At 44.7% G+C, this 16,819-nt stretch overlaps 1 protein-coding gene across 1 annotated transcript in view; it reads left to right on the top strand.

Moving 5' to 3' along the window:
* Window positions 1-16,813, top strand: part of LOC120374953 (unconventional myosin-X-like) — a 220,960-nt gene extending 204,147 nt beyond the window's left edge. The window contains exons 33-35 of the mRNA XM_039495412.1: window positions 1,387-1,836; window positions 3,303-3,494; window positions 15,355-16,813. Of these exons, the coding sequence (XP_039351346.1) occupies window positions 1,387-1,836; window positions 3,303-3,494; window positions 15,355-15,468 (756 nt within the window). The 3' untranslated portion in view covers window positions 15,469-16,813. The remainder of the gene's footprint in view (window positions 1-1,386; window positions 1,837-3,302; window positions 3,495-15,354) is intronic.
* The last annotated feature ends 6 nt before the right edge of the window (window positions 16,814-16,819 follow it).

Genomic DNA, 16,819 nt, shown 5'->3' on the forward strand with positions numbered 1-16,819 from the left:
CCTGGCCACATGCTCCCTCTCCAACCTATCCATGAAGGTCATCTTTCTCATGGCCATCGCTTCTGCTAGGCATGTCAGTGAATTGGAGGCCATGATGGCCAACCCCCTATATACTTTTGCCACCCATTATGCTATTGCCCATACAGTGACAGAAAATGCCGCTGTGGACTGTGCCATCCTGCAGATGGTGATATCTCTTGCATCCTCGCACCCACCTCCAATGTGATCACTGCTTGATATTCACCCACAGCTTGATATTTACCCATATAGGTACCATCACTCAAAGAAGAAGAGGAGGTTCCTTACCTGTAACCGGAGGTTCTTCAAAATGCGTGGTCCCTATTTGTATTCCAATATCTGTCCACTGTCCCCTCTGCTGTGGACCAGTGGTAAGAGGGCAGCACTTCACACAGCGTCTCATAATCTTACTTGGAGCACAAGACAACACACAACGCACACGCAAGTCAACGGACACTGCAACTGAAATCTTCCAGCTCTCGTTCATGATGTTCATGCACACAAATACATTGGGGATACAAATAGGGCCCACACATCTTAAAGAACATTCAGCTACAGATAAGTAACCTCCTCTTTTTGTTTTTCTCTAAAAATGGGTTGTCCATTACCATGAAATTTTAACACCAAGTAATTTTTATGCAGTTTGATGCATGTGTGCATGCACAATATTTGGAGTAGGTGGCTTTGTTTGTGTAGAAAGGAAGTTTGTGAGGGTCAGGTAGTTATGTTTGCAGTGCTTGGTGTGGTGGTGGTAACAGATGTGTGCCTATGGTAAGGGAGCAGAGGCTATGTTTTGTTGGGTGGCTTAACGTTCATATCTTCGCTTTCTCTGTGTTAGTGTTGGTTATATTATGTATGTAGCATCCCCACCTGCCTCACAGCAGTTTTTTGGGATATTCTTTATGGTGTGTTTGAAGACTTCCCAGCCTTCTTCCCACTGGCAGATTTTAATATTTCTGTGTTAGTCACTGTATTTCTGAATTCACCAAAAGTTGCTTTTCAGAAATCTCTAGCTCTTCTATTGCTTCATTCTGTGACCCAGTTGTTTGCAATGCCAAGTACAAGTAGCTGGTAGTCACTGGTTCTGAGCTTCCCTGTTTCTCTTTCATTTAACAGGATTTCCCAACAAAATAAACAGGAACGGGCTGAAAGAGCAAAGGAGGCATAATGTTTTCTAATTTCATTTCTTTTAATTCGTTCTGATTTCGTTTGTCCTCCTTACAATAACTGCTAGTCAGATATCCTGACTCTATGCACTTCTGTGCTGGGATTAGCTAGGTTCTGGGGCAGATATCACAAGGTCGAGCACCATAAATAGACAGATAAGGCATAAATTATGGAGGTTTTGTTTTTGTTTAACATTTACAGGCTCATGAAAGTCTTATTGATGGGCACTTTCCTGCCCCAGAGGAGACACTGCAGCACCTGTCAGCCCTAAGGTTGCAATACCTTCATGGAGACTATTCCAAAATCACCTGGACCCTTGATGGCATTTACCCAGTGAACAGGCTAAAATCCAAAATCCTGCAATCAACAAAGAGTAGCGGCATGACCAGTCATGCTCTGGAGAGGAGACGGACCAGCTTTCTGGAAGGAACGTTGAAACGTGGCTTCAAGACAGGCTCAGTAAAAAAGCAGAAGGTGGAAGAAGAGCAGATGATGGAAATGTGGGTGAAGGAGGAGCTCTCAGCTGCTCGGGCCAGCATAATGCAGAAATGGAACAAGTTGCAGGGACTGTCTCAGCACCAGGCCATGGTGAAATACATGTCCATTGTAAAGGAATGGCCAGGCTATGGCTCAACGCTCTTTGATGTTGAGGTGAGAGGTGTATAAATTCAGATAACAACTACTGTCCAAGCAGGCATTATTCTTGGGGATGGAAAAGGTTGCATTTTACACTGGACAGCATAGAGAAACTCTTGTTAACATGCTCCATTCTGCCTGACTGCACTGGGTATGATTCCGCCATCAGAGCATGGATGCCTACAACACCACATACCTAGTCAGGCAAAGTGGAGAGTAAACACTCCAGTTAGTCTAGATGCATGTTCTGCTGGGTGGGAAGGGAGACATGGACACACCCACTTTGAAAGAGAGAGAAAACTTGGGACCTTCCCTGTTTCGTGAAGATGGTGGTGTGAGAAAGGAAGGTACAAAACAGGGAGGGAGATGATTTTCCATCCCCTGTTGTGAAAAAAGTCCCAGTCCTTTCTAGTGGGAGACACTCCAAAGAAGGCCTTTAAATAAATAATACAGGCAATAGAGCATTACATTACTCAGCATAATATTTACCTCAGTGAAATAACTGCTTATGAATATTTACACATTTGTTTTAAGCTGCTCTGGAATTTTCATTTTGCCACAGACTTTAGGACAGCAGTGCCATAGAAACCGGGGAATCTTAAGCAGCATTTCGGTGCAATGTCACATACATGTGAAGCCCTGAAAATTGGCGTAGGAGCTTTGGCTGTGATGATCTTGCAGCTGGCCCACTCCAAGCTTTTCCAAGCAGGAATTGCTGCTGTTAAAGATTTCTAACTGTGAAAATAAATTATTCCCTGTTTCTCACAGCAGAAGGCACTGAATGAGATAGGTGAGAGCACTGGATGTGGGGGACCTCACGGTTCACTCCTAAACCTTCCCAGCAGGAGGTGCTGTAGGACTCTCCTGCAGAAGTCCCATTTCTCCTATGGAGGAGGAGTACTGTGGTGTCCAGAGGGAGCAAGAGCTCTCAGGCCCTGCACTATGTTTGATTTAAAAAAAATGCATTTTAATTCTTTCTTAAACAAGTAAGCTATCTACCTTGGAGGGTTACAGAATTAGCAGGAAAGATGAGCGAGTACAGAGGGACTGCTCAGACATATTCTGCACTGCTCATTCCAAACCTCTCTGCTCAACTGTTTGACTCAGGATATGTCTACGCTTTGAGCTGGGGGTGCAAGTCCCAGCTCAAGGAGACATACCTACACTAGCTCTGAGCTAGTGTGCTAAAAATAGCAGTGCTGCTGTGGAGGCGTGAGGGCCTAGCTGCCCTTTGTACATGCCTACCATCCTGGATGGGTACCTACATGGGGTGGCTATCCCCTCCCTCTGCTGGGCCTACACTGCTATTTTTAGCTTGCCAACTCAATCAGAGCAAGTGTGAGTATGTCTCCAGAAACTGGGAATTACACCCACAGCTCAAAGTGTAGAGATGCCCTCAGACCTGCAATATAGGAGTGTCCCCAGGTTTTCTTTCCCATTTGGAGCACAGCTGTTAATCTGAGTTTTTTTGTTCTCTACAGTGTAAGGAGGGTGGATTTCCGAATGATCTCTGGCTTGGAGTCAGTACAGAGAATGTGTCTGTATACAAACGGGGAGATCCTAAATCACTGGAAACTTTCCAGTATGAGCACATTGTTTTCTTTGGAGCGCCGCAACCCAATACCTTCAAAATTACAGTGGATGAGCGAGAGATGTTCTTTGAAACCTCCCAGGTATGTGTAACAGGATGTTCCTGCTGTGCATACAGTGTAACTATCCGAGTTCCATTATTACTGTGATTTACTAGAACCAAACAAAGATTTGAACTTTGCAAGTGAGAGCCGCCCTATTAAAAAACTCTTCCCGTAGAAACTGGGCAGGAGAGGAGGAGGGCTTGATTTCCTTTCAACCATGTCACTGCCTAACATTTCCTGAAGGAAAAAAAAAAACATGCTGAACCTCATTTAACATGCAAAACACTTCATTAATGTGGAGTTTATGGTTTGGGGTGTTCCTTGGTCCCCCGTGCTCCTCATGCCCTTCCAGAATGTGAAAAACCAATTAAAACAACTCACATGGGAAAATAATGCAGAGTTATGGTGACCATACATCACCTCTACAAGACTATTAGTGCAGTAGTAACCAATAGAACATGAACTGTAGAAATGCAGCAGTAAGGTGACACTTCCCTTCCAACAGAATCATGTGACTTTTATTCTGCTCCCTTGAATCCCTGCCCTGAGTGGTGCCTCAGGGAAATCAGTGTGTCAGACTTCTGTGAGCTGTTTGTAGCACAAGGTGGAGCGTGAAGACAGATACATTTTGGGAAAACTGAAGAGAAGTTTAATGTTTTTAAAATCCTTGGATTTCTGCTTTCCAGAATCTTTCAGGCAAATCAAAGTACCATATTCCTCCTTTAACTTTTATTTTGAATGGGATATAATACTGACCACCTGCAAGGAATCTGAGTAGTACACAGTGAGATTTGTGAGCCTGTATAAATTGGAGTTGTGATGAGTATAAATCTCAGATTCTTCAGGCCATGAGCCATATGGATTCACTGCTATTCCTTCTGGCTGCACATGCACTCAAGACCATAATTTTGGCCAGCATTGTCTACTGATTCATAGATTTCAAACCAGAAGGGACCAGTATGATCATCTAGTCTGACCTCCTATATAACACGGGGCATAGAACTTCCACACAAAAATTACTAGAGCAGATCTTTTGGAAAAACATCCAGTCTTGACTTTAAAATTCCCAGTGATTGCGAATCCACCACAACCCTTGGTAAATTGTTCCAGTGGTTGATTATCTTCACTGTTAAAAGTTTATGCCAATGGTTCTCAAACTTTTGTACTGGTGACCCCTTTCATATAGCAAGCCTCCAAATGTGACCCCCTTATACATTAAAAACACCTTTTTATGTATTTAATACCATTATAAATGTTGGAAGCAAAACAGGGTTTGGGGTGGAGGCTGACAGCTCGTAACCCCCCCATGTAATAAACTCTCGACCCCCTGAGGAGTCCCGACCCCCAGTTTGAGAACCCCTGGTTTATGCCTTATTCCAGTCTGAATTTGTCTAGCTTCACCTTCCAGCCATTGAATGATGGTACATCTTTCTCTGCTAGACAGAAAATCCCATTATCCAATATGTGTTCCCCATGTAGGTGCTTAAAGACAGTAATCAAGTCACCTCTTAACCATCTCTTTGTTAAACTAAATAGCTTGAGCAACTTAAATCAATCACTATAAAGCAAATTTTCTAATTCTTTAATTATTTTTGTGGTCTTCCCTGAACCCTCTCCAATTTAACAACATCCTTCTTGACTTGTGGACACCAGAATTGGACACTGTATTCCAGCAGCAGTCACACTAGTGCCAAATACAGAGGAAAAATAACCTTTCTGCCCCTACTAGAGATTCCCCTGTTTATGCATATAAGATTCACATTAGCCCTTTTCGCCACAGCATCACACTGATAGTTCCTGTTCAGCAGATTATGCATGTGCACGCACACACACACCCCTTTTTCAGAGTTCCTCTTTCCCAGAATAGAGCCCCCACATCCTGTAAGTATCGCCAACAGTCTTTGTTCCTAGATGTATACATGTAGCCGGCTTGCCGAGTGAGCCAGATTGCGCTGTATCAGTGACCTGTCCTCTTCAATATTGACCACTCCCCCAGTTTTTGTGTCATCTGCAAACTTATCAGTGATGATTTTATATTTTCTTTCAGGTCATTGATCTAAACGTTATATAGCATAAGGCCAGCAACTGATTCCTGTAGAACCCCACTAGAAGCACATCCATTTATTGATGATTCCCCATTTACAATTTCATTTTGAGACCTATCAGTTAGCCAGCTTTTAATCCATTTAATATGTGCTATGTTAATTTTATTATCTTTCTAGTTTTATACTCAAAATATCATGTGTTCCAAGTCAAATGCTTTACAGATGTTCATTACATTAACACTATTACCTTTATCAGACAAACTTGTAATCTCATTAAAAAAAATGAAGATACTTTAACAGGGTCTCGAGTCCCATATCAGCCAATTAATTATCTTGTCTGGAATTGACATTAGACTGACAGGCTTATAATTACCCAGGTCATCTCATTTACCCTTTTTAAATATTGGCACAACATTAGCTTTCTGCAGGTCCTCTGGGACATCCTATGTTCCAAAACTCATTTTAAACCACCATTAATAGTCCAGTGAGTGCCTAAGCCAGCTTTTTAACAACTCTTCAATGCAAGCTATCCAGACCTGCAGATTTAAAAATTGGGGCTGCACCTTTGCCATACATCTTCTTGTGCTCCCCTTCCTCTCCCACCTGAGGGCATAAAGGGCAGAGCAGGCCGAACCATTCGTTGGCTCCTTCTTACTGATTGTGACAGTGAGTTAGAACCCTTACCGGGTCCATTTACACTGCACACTGTACAATTAGCTATTAGGCTAATGTGTTTTAGTTTTAGTTTGTGTAGGTAATAGTTGTAATTTATTGCCTCTTCGCAAAAAAAATCTGATTTTTACATTGGTGGGGGGTAACCTCTGGTAACGATGCCTATTTTGCTATGGCTGAGGCTAAATCCCTGGAATTTAAAATTTGTCCCTCTTGTGAGGCTGATGTATCTATCATTGATAGACACATTAGGTTTTGCCTTGGCAAGGGAAAGATCCCTGGCAGTGTCCAATCTTCTGCTCCTTTTTCAAAAGGACACAGCAATCCAGGGAAGCGCATCTCTTTATTTTTGAGTGCTCCATTGTGGGTCTCTTCAGAGCCTGAGGCCAAAAATCCTGTCAAGCCTGCTCAGTCACTCTTGACTAGTGCTCTGGTGAGCCATAATTTTATGTAAAGCTCCCAGGCTTATTCTTCATCAAAGAGAGCAAGTCTCTTGGCTACAGAGTAGCGCAGAGGAGTCAAGGGCCTGGTCTACACTACGCGTTTAAACTGGTTTTAGGAGCATTAAACCGATTTAACGCCACACCCGTCCACACTAAGAGGCCCTTTATATCGGTATAAAGGGCTCTTTAAACCGGTTTCTGTACTCCTCCCTAACGAGAGGAGTAGCGCTAATATCGGTATTACCATATCAGATTAGGGTTAGTGTGGCCGCAGATCGACGGTATTGGCCTCCGGGCGGTATCCCACAGTGCACCACTGACCGCTCTGGACAGCAATCTGAACTCGGATGCAGTGGCCAGGTAGACAGGAAAAGCCCCGTGAACTTTTGAATATTTCCTGTTTACCCAGCGTGGAGCTCCGATCAGCACGTGTGGCGATGCAGTTAAAAATCAAAATAAAGAAAGAGCTCCTGCATGGACCATGCGGATGTGATTGCTGTAAGGGCAGGCAAATCTGTTCTATCAGCGCTCCGTTACAGAAGACGAATTAAAAAACATTTTAAAAAAATCTCCAGACAGACGCCATAGCAGGGGCTCAGCGCACTGCTGCGTGACAAGCGTAACGGAAAGCCAAGGAATCAAATGGACGCTCATGGACTGGAGGACTCAAGCTATCCCACAGTTCCTTGCAGTCTCTCTGAAAAGCATTTGCATTCTTGGCTGAGCTCCAAATGCTTCTAGGGTCAAACACAGTGTCCGCGGTGGGTCAGGGCATAGCTCGGCAATTTACGCACCCCCCCCACCCACCCCCAGAAGTGAAAGGGAAAACAATCCTCTCTTGACTCTTTTTCATGTCACCCTATCTTTACTGAATGCTGCAGATAGACGCGATGCTGCAGCACTGAACACCAACATCCTTGCTCCCCCCCTGCCATGGGTGGCTGATGGTGCAAAACGACTGGTACCCGTCCTCATCATCAGCCTATTGGCACATGGGGCAGTGCAAAAGGGCTGGTAACCATGCTGACTAGCATCCATCAGGTCAATCAAGGGCGCCTGGCCCTAATTTTTCCTGGTAGATGGTGCAGTATGGCTGATAACCATTGTCATCATAGCAACAGGGGGCTGAGCTCTGTCAGCCCCCACCCTTCATGTGTAAAAAAAAGATTCAATTGACCCTGGACTAGCAGAGGGATGCTGGGCTCCTCTCCTCCACGCTCCTTACTGTCCTGTCTGGACTATCATAGCACCTGGAGGCTGCCTTCCACTCATTTCTCACTAACAAGTCAGTGTGTCTTATTCCTGCATTCTTTATTACTTCATCACACAAGTGGGGGGACAATGCTACGGTAGCCCAGGAAGGCTGGGGGAAAAATGGAATCAACAGGTGGGGTTGTTGCAGGAGCATCTCCTGTGAATAGCATACAGCTCATAATTTCTGCAGGATCTGACACAGAGCAGCTGTGCTCTCTGATACAGTGGTTCTCTAGTACACTTGCCCATATTCTAGGCAGGACTGATTCTATTTTTAGATACCAAAAAGGAGGGATTGACTCAGGGAGTCATTCCCAATTTTGGCTTTTGCGCCCCTGGCTAAGAGCAGCCAGGGGCACTTATGACAGCAGCAAATGGTGCAAAACGACTGGTAGCCATGATCATCTTTTTACCAATTTATGGATTGGTAGATGGTGCAGTATGGCTGGTAACCATCTCTGCTGTCATGCAAAAGCAAAAGCATGCTGCTGTGTAGCGCTGCTGAATCGCTTCTGTCAGCGGCATCTAGTACACATACAGTGACAGTCACAAAAGGCAAAACAGGCTCCATGATTGCCATGCTATGGCATCTGCCAGGGCAATCCAGGAAAAAAAGGCGCGAAATGCTTGTCTGCCGTTGCTTTCCCAGAGGAAGGAGTGACTGACGACATTTACCCAGAACCACCCGCGACAATGATTTTTGCCCCATCAGGCACTGGGATCTCAACCCGGAAATTCCAAGGGGCGGGGGAGGCTGTGGGAACTATGGGATAGCTACGGAATAGCTACCCACAGTGCAACGCTCCAGAAGTCGATGCTAGCCTCGGACCGTGGACGCACACCATTGATTTAATGTGTTTAGTGTGGCCGCGCGCACTCGATTTTATACAATCTGTTTTACAAAAGCGGTTTATGCAAATTCGGAATAGTCCCGTAGTGTAGACGTACCCAAGAACTCACCAGAAAGGAGTTGCAAGGCACATCGCTCCCAGGATGAACATAGCACCCTCCCTGGTCCCTAGTAAGATGAGACAAAAGACACAGAATGTCACATGATCAGTTCATGCCCCTCAGCCGAAAAACAGTTGATGGCCCTATGATGCCTCTGCACCAGCTGCTCACTGAGTACACACAGTACTGAAATTGTGGTCTGCACTTCCCCAGTACAGGCTCATTGGTACCAGTGTCAGTACACTTGATACTAGAAACCTCAGTGCTCATAACGCCAACATCAACCTCCATGTTGCAGATGTTCCAGCACTGACTTTCTTGGTACCACACATATTCTTGGTACCGAGTGATCTTACAGTGACCACACAACCAGAATCATCCCTACTATGCTTATCTGCCACTAGAGCTCCTTCTTCCTTTGTGCCTCTTACTAATACCACCATGATAGTGATGAGGTCTCCTATTGAAACTGTGACTGAGTTTAGGAGGGCCATGGGACACTTGACAGGGCAGTTTCACCATTTGTGGAACAATATTAATTGTCTTCCTCCCCTTCACAGCATAGCATAGCAGGAGGATTTTCCCTGCCTATAAACTTCCTCCTTCCTCTTACGAGCTGTATTAATGTGATAGGAATTCTAGGCCCTCCTTTTAAAAGCACAGATCATCCTTGAGGAGAATGTTCTTCTTTGATTCCATTCCCACAACCCCCAGCCCTATACCATTACAGCAGCCAGTCTTGGCCATTTTGGGCTCCCTGGGATATGCAGTAATCTAGGAAACCTTATTCTGTTGCCCCCTACACCCAGAGTTATTTCTTCCTCCCTTCAAGACACTGTAGATCTACTCAAGAGTGTCAGTTGGTACAATCCTACATTTGCACCAAGAAGAACATGACATTGTAAAAGAATAGCAACAGGAGACAGATCAGTTGTTCCCAACAGCAATTTCATCCTCATTTGATGAGGCAGTCATTCCTGCTACTCTTAGCCAGTCAGATGATTCTGAGACCTAGGGCATGTGGTAGACATTTCAGAGACTCTGGTGAAAGTTGTGCAATAAATGGCCACAAATTACTGGACATTCTGCACCCTTCTATGCCTGGTAGGCTTGCCATGTCTACTAATGAAGGGTTGGTGGAACTAGCTAAGGACCAGTGGCAGACCTCATCATCAATGGCAAACACTTCCAAGAAAGCCAACAAATATTACTGAGTTCCTGCTAGGGGATTTGAGTATTTTGACACCCGTCCAGTCCTGAATCACTAGGGGTTAGTACACCAGAGATGACACCAAGGGAGAAAGACCCTAAGAAACTTGATTTATTCAACAGGAAGGTCAACTCTCCTTCGCAGCTCCAGATGTATATTTCAGATTATCAATCACGGCTGTCAGAATAAGACTGCATGTCACAATTCTGGATTTCAGTAAGGCATTTGATACGGTACCGCATGAAGAATTACTGGTTAAATTGGAAAAGATGGGGATCGAAATGAAAATCCAGAGGTGGATAAGGAGCTGGTTAAAGGGGAGACTGCAGAGGGTAATATTGAAGGGGGAACTGTCCGGTTGGAGGGGGGTTACCAGCGGAGTTCCTCAAGGCTCGGTTTTGGGTCCGATTTTATTCAATCTATTTATTGCTGACCTGGGAACCAAGAGTAGGAGTGGGCTGATAAAGTTTGCGGATGACACCAAGTTGGGGGGTATTGTCAATTCGGAAGAGGATCGGGATATTCTCCAGGGAGATTTAGATGACCTTGTAAACTGGAGTATTAGTAACAGGATGAAATTCAATAGTGAGAAGTGTAAGGTTATGCACTTAGGGATGTCTAACAAGAACTTTAGTTATAAGCTGGGGACGCACCAGTTGGAAGTAACGGAGGAGGAGAAGGACCTAGGAGTCCTGGTTGATCGCAAGATGACTATGAGTAGGCAATGTGATGTGGCCGTTAAAAAAGCTAATGCGGTCTTGGGTTGCATTAGGCGAGGTATTTCTAGTAGGGATAAGGAGGTGCTAGTCCCGTTATATAAGGCGTTGGTGAGACCTCATTTGGAGTATTGTGTGCAGTTTTGGTCTCCCATGTTTAAGAAGGATGAATTCAAACTAGAACAGGTACAAAGAAGGGCCACTAGAATGATCCGAGGAATGGAAGGCCTTTCGTATGAAAGGAGACTTGAGGAGCTCGGTTTGTTTTCCTTAACCAAAAGAAGGATAAGAGGAGATATGATTGCACTCTTTAAATATATCAGAGGGATAAATACCAGGGAAGGAGAAGAATTATTTCAGCTCAGTGCTAATGTGGACACGAGGACGAACGGATATAAACTGTCAGTCAGGAAATTCAGGCTTGAAATTAGACGAAGGTTTCTAACCATCAGGGGAGTGCAATACTGGAACAGTCTACCGAGGGAAACAGTGGGGGCGAAGGACCTCCATGACTTTAAGATTAAGCTAGATAAGTTTATGGAGGGGATGGTATGATAGGATGACGGGCTTAGTCAATAGGTCAATTAAGTGCCTGGTATGATATAACCTTTTCCAGAGGGTTTGGCTGGAGAGTCTTGCCCGCATGCTCGGGGTTCAGCTGACCGCCATATTTGGGGTCGGGAAAGAATTTTCCTCCAGGGAAGATTGGCAATGGCCCTGGAGGTTTTTCGCCTTCCTCCGAAGCATGGGGCAGGGGTCACTTGCTAAGGAGTGGGTGGATCGGCTTATGTGGCCTGCATCTTGCAGGAGGTCAGACTAGATGATCATAATGGTCCCTTCTGATCTTGAATTCTATGAATTCATAGAGAGGCTCAAAGAGAAGTGTCCCTAGTGTCTGAAGAGTAGTTAGAGGCTTGAACATCTTTGCAGGCTGCTCTAGGCATCTCTATTATGGAGGCAAGTTGATTGGGAAGTTCCCACTTTCTGTGCAATGCATAGGACTTCATGTCTCCAATCTTCTGGAATACCCAGAGAGGTCCAAGCTACCAATGAGGCTCTCCCATTCTAAGATTGTGAGCTATTTAATGTGTTGATTGATGAAGCACTTCATTCGTTAAAGGACTCTGGAGCTATCCTCTGCTCTCTGAACATTTATACACCATCCCCAAGGAGGAAGTAAGCAGACCGCCAAAGCTCCACCAGACAGGGCTCTCACTATTACAATCCTCAGAAAATGTTGGAACTACTGAGGAAGAATCTAGGACTCAAAATTGGCAAAGAAAAATCCACAGTGTTGCTGACACAAAGGATACAGTTCATAGGAGCCATGTGTGATTAAAAACCACCAAGAGTTTATAGTTTTCAGACCATGGTACATCTCATCAGTCATGTACCAACTCATCCAGAGATGTCTGTAATAGAATGCCTCAGACGTCTGGTCACATGGCCTTCTGCACTTAAGTCACACAGCATGCCAGACTTCACCTACACTCCATGTGAGGATGGCACCACATGGACATGAAGGTGAGAGTCCTGCGAATAGTCCTCTCCTTAGTAGATTACTGGAAGGACCCTCTTCCACTGTGCAATGCAGTTCTGTTTTCTTCTACCTAAATGCTGATGGATGCTTCCATACTTGTATGAGGAACTCATCTAGACTAATCAAGGCCTCTCTGGTTCTCCCAGGAAGCTCCTCTCCATATAAATGTCCTGGATCTCAGAAACATAGGTTTAGCAAACACAGCATTTCTACCCATATTATAGGGATCCAAGTGATGATGGACATCACAATGGCTGTGTATTATGTCAGTAGGCAGGGAGGAGCAGGGTGATCACCTCTATGCCAAGAAGCCATTCGTCTCTGAGATTAGTGCATTAGTCATCAAATCACACCAGCAGTGCTCCATCTTCCAGGTTTGCAAAATGCCCTAGCAGATCAGATCAGCTCCTCAGACAATTTACATACAACCACACACACAGTCAAAGAATCAGTTCTGTAGAATATCTTTCAGAGCTGGGATGCCCAAAAATAGGCTTATGTGCCTCTCACGGAGTCATAAGCCCAATGATCTGGGACTACTCTGTATGAAGCCAGCCAGGGGGTAGCGTGACTCCTCTCAGGGCACGCTTTCCAGGACAAAAAGCCTCCTCAGCCAAGGCTTTCCTGGGTCTGACCTCGGCGCATCCAGCACCCTTATTCTCACCATACCCTTCACACAGTGGGTCCACCTGGATGGGACCCCAGGGAAGCAAGAGGGCCCTGCACCCGAACTCCTCAGTCAGCCGTGACTCTCAGCCAGCGAGTAAAACAGAGGGTTTATTAGTCGACAGGTACACAGCATAGATCAGATCTTGTTAGCATAGAAATCAGTGACTTTCAGCAAAGTCCACCTTGAGGTAACCCTGGGCCAGACGCCCTGAACTCCCCGCCCCTCAAGTCTCCAACCGCAGACTGTCCGGGACCCAGCTGCCTGGCCTCCAACATGCCCATTGCCCCTCCTCCCGGTCTTTATCCTGCTTCCCGGGCAAAGTGTCACCTGGTCGCATCTCTCTCCTGGTTCTCAGGTTACGAAGGACACCATCCATTGCTTACTTGCAAGCAGCTGGACAGCCTCACCTACCCCTAAAGGCCTCAGCAAATGTCTCACACCCATATTCCCACCACCTAGGCATTGGTGCAGTACATGGGAAACTGAGGTACACACAGTATTTATACAAGACAGTAAGACTCACATACAACATAACAAGGGGGAAAACCCCACTTCGTCACAGTGCTACAGACCAGAATAAGAAATGTCCTGCATTCTGCTCCAGAATGGGTTCTAGGCTCCCCGACAGACATCTTCCTTATTTTGTGGACATATTGGGGCTCATGTACACCTACTCACCAATCCCATTAATATTAAGGGTCCTGAGGAAACACAGACAAGATGCAGCATTAATGAGCTGGGTGGCCCCACATGGCCCAGACGATTCTAATACCCTGATTTGGTGAACCTGTCAACATAGTCTACAATGTCAGTATCTGTTCTGCCCAAGGTAGTTTTGCAAAACAGAGGTCAGATCTTACACCCAAATCCAGCATTGTTACATCTGATAGCCTGGATGCTGGCTGGTTAACAATCATCAAAAGAAGCTGGTCAGATGAAGTCCAGAACATCTTGATACATAGCAGAAAAACCTCTACTAGAGTGACTTTTACAGGAACATAGAAGAGGAAAATTCAGGCCCTATGGCTGCGCCATCTTATATGGTGTGCCATAAAGATGACGTTTAAGCCTCACCTCAAGTTCCTGCCTAAGGTTGTTGCCATTATTTAAATCAGTATATTTGCCGTCCAGTTTTCTTCCTCAAAAGACTCACTCAAACCAGGAGGAAGCCAAACTGCAGACCCTTTGCTATGTTAAGGGTTCGTTTCACCCAGAGATTTTCTGAATGGGTATCTAACTGTATTAGATCATGTGAAAGATAGCTAAACTAGATCCACCCATGCAGATTAGAACCCCTTCCACTGGGGCACAGGCATCTTCTCTAAGTATCCCTATTTCAGAAGTGTGCAGGGCAGCAACATGGGGATTACCCAGCACTATTCCCTAGTTCAAGCCTAACAATCATATGCTCACTTAGTAGAACTGTCCCACAATCTTTGTTTAAATGGGACTCCTAGAATCAACCTCCTGACTCTGAGGTAACTGCTGGCTAGTCCTCCAAAGTGGAATCCATCTGAACATCCGACGAAGTGGGTATTCACCCACGAAAGCTCATGCTGCAAAACGTCTGTTAGTCTATAAGGTGCCACAGGATTCTTTGCTGCTTTTACAGATCCAGACTAACATGGCTACCCCTCTGATACTTTCCATCTGAACAGTTACTCGAAGACTATGGAATGGTTACTTACAATAAATGTGGTTCTTCGAGTTGTTCTGTCCTCATGGATTCCATGACCTGCTCTCCTTCCCTGTTACTATGGGATCCTATATTGTATGGATTTTTTATTGGCAAAGGAACTGAGGGACTATTTGGCCACTCTGCCCTTATCCCTCGGGCATGAGGTCCTCTGGGGCCCAAGCATGACACCAATGGATGTTGCTGGCCAAAAGACTGATTTTGAGTTCACGGGGTGCATGTCCATCCAGAAAGAACAGAATTGGAATCCATGTAGCCAGCTCATCTCAAAGAACCACAGTTACTGTAATGTAAGTAATCATTCTGTGGTTTGTTAGGGAGGGGTAAAGTATTGTTACTTTTCCTGTTTTTGGTTAAGGTTCCTGCCTGTGCAACCTTAGTTTGGCCTCATTTCCTATACTTTTGAGTTCCTGACTTTGGAAACTTTAATGTTTTAAACATTGTTTTTGTATGTCATTTATAAAAAATCATTAGACCTACCAAGCTGTGCCCATTTCTAAATTGAGTCATTGCATGATCATAGAGCTGTAACCCATCTTTATTCCTCATCCCATGCCCTCACAATCTGTCACTTTTGATATTCCATGTAAAGTAGCTATTGCCAGCACTTCAGGGCAGTGACTGTGTCTTTCTGCAAAGTGCCTCGTACACCTAACGACTGTGTTTTCAATCTGCCTACCTATCCTTTCATTTTTTGTCCAGGTGGGAGAGATAATAAAGATCATGAAAGCCTACATCAACATGATTGTGAAGAAACGCTGCAGTGTCAAATCAGCTACCAGTACGGACAGTCACGCTAGCATCTGGACTAGGTGATGAGAAGGAACCCTTATTCCATTAGCCAGAGGCACTTGGCATGTGGTGGGAGTTTACAACTTGCCAGCAGGATGGGTAGCAAAGATTTTTTTTTTTTAAGAACTTCACTGAACTGATTCCTGCATAGAAACAAACTGAAATCACACATCACCACTTACAGTACCAAGGGATTTGCACCTCATCCTAAAGATGTTAGTTAACATCAAAAACTGTTATAGTAAACATGAACAGCCGAGACTTGTATTCATCTTGGTTGTTTGAGGGATGCTATCTTAAAGAAACAAAGCTTCCTCTTATCTGTCGTCTTCTGCCTTTTTCACACTTGTCTGTCACACTGTCAGAAAAATACACAAGGAACAGTTCTGCACTAGAGGAAGCAGAATTGAATAGCTTTCAGTTTGTTGAAGAGCAACTGGGATCTGGGACTTGAGCTAAGAAAATATTTGTTTTAATTTATTTTTCAGCCAAACTTAAAGTTGCCTTCCTTTTCCCCAGATTTCATAGGGTTTAATTCTGACTGCCTGGATGTCACAGGCCATTACATTTTACCTAGTTAACCTTGTTCTGCATCAAATAACTTGGGTTAGACTAAAGTATTTTGGTCCTCAGGAGCCTAAACAGTTGGTTGCCACAGCCAGAGAACAGGAATGTGTTTGCATGATTCTCTCTCAAGGGGTGGGCTGTCTGAAATGGCTCCTACTCAGGTTCAGCTCAAACGACATTCTAAACAGCCTTGGTTGAAAAGTGAAGGGTTGTCTGTTCCTGGGGCATGAATGCCATTTAGCTGCATTTACGAGGAAACAGCTGTTTCAGCCCCCACCCCCAATTTTAGTTCAAACTCATCACTTTAAATGTAGTGACTTGGGTCCTGCCATACAATTTATTTAAATGTAGGCTTTTAGGATGTCCTGGATGGAGGGATAGTTGCCTTAGAAAAAGTGGTGGCTCTTACTAAGCACACAGTGTGCAGATGAACTACCCTTCCTTCCACTCTAGTCCAACAGGAAAGTCTGCCACTTTCTCCTGCAACATTCCAACAAGAACTTCACATGCCACTCAGTTCTAACTAGCTCCTTTACCAGTAAAGGTCCTTTCTTCCACTCCATGAGGCTTTAACAAAACCCAAAGAGACCAATTTGCTGTCACAGAAAACAGGACTAGCATAGTTGGCATATTTCTCTTCCTCCTATCCCCCAACCATTCTGCAACAGGCACACACCAGACCTGTCACTAGGCTAAGCACGTACAGTGTTCACATTACATTTTTTTAAACTGTAATTTTGCCTTAAAAAGCCTTATTGATGAGTCTTACAAGAGCCCTTTTTTGTTACTTCCATAATAAAATGGCTGA

Source organism: Mauremys reevesii, linkage group 11, assembly GCF_016161935.1.
Source record: "Mauremys reevesii isolate NIE-2019 linkage group 11, ASM1616193v1, whole genome shotgun sequence".
Taxonomy (NCBI): Eukaryota; Metazoa; Chordata; order Testudines; family Geoemydidae; genus Mauremys; species Mauremys reevesii.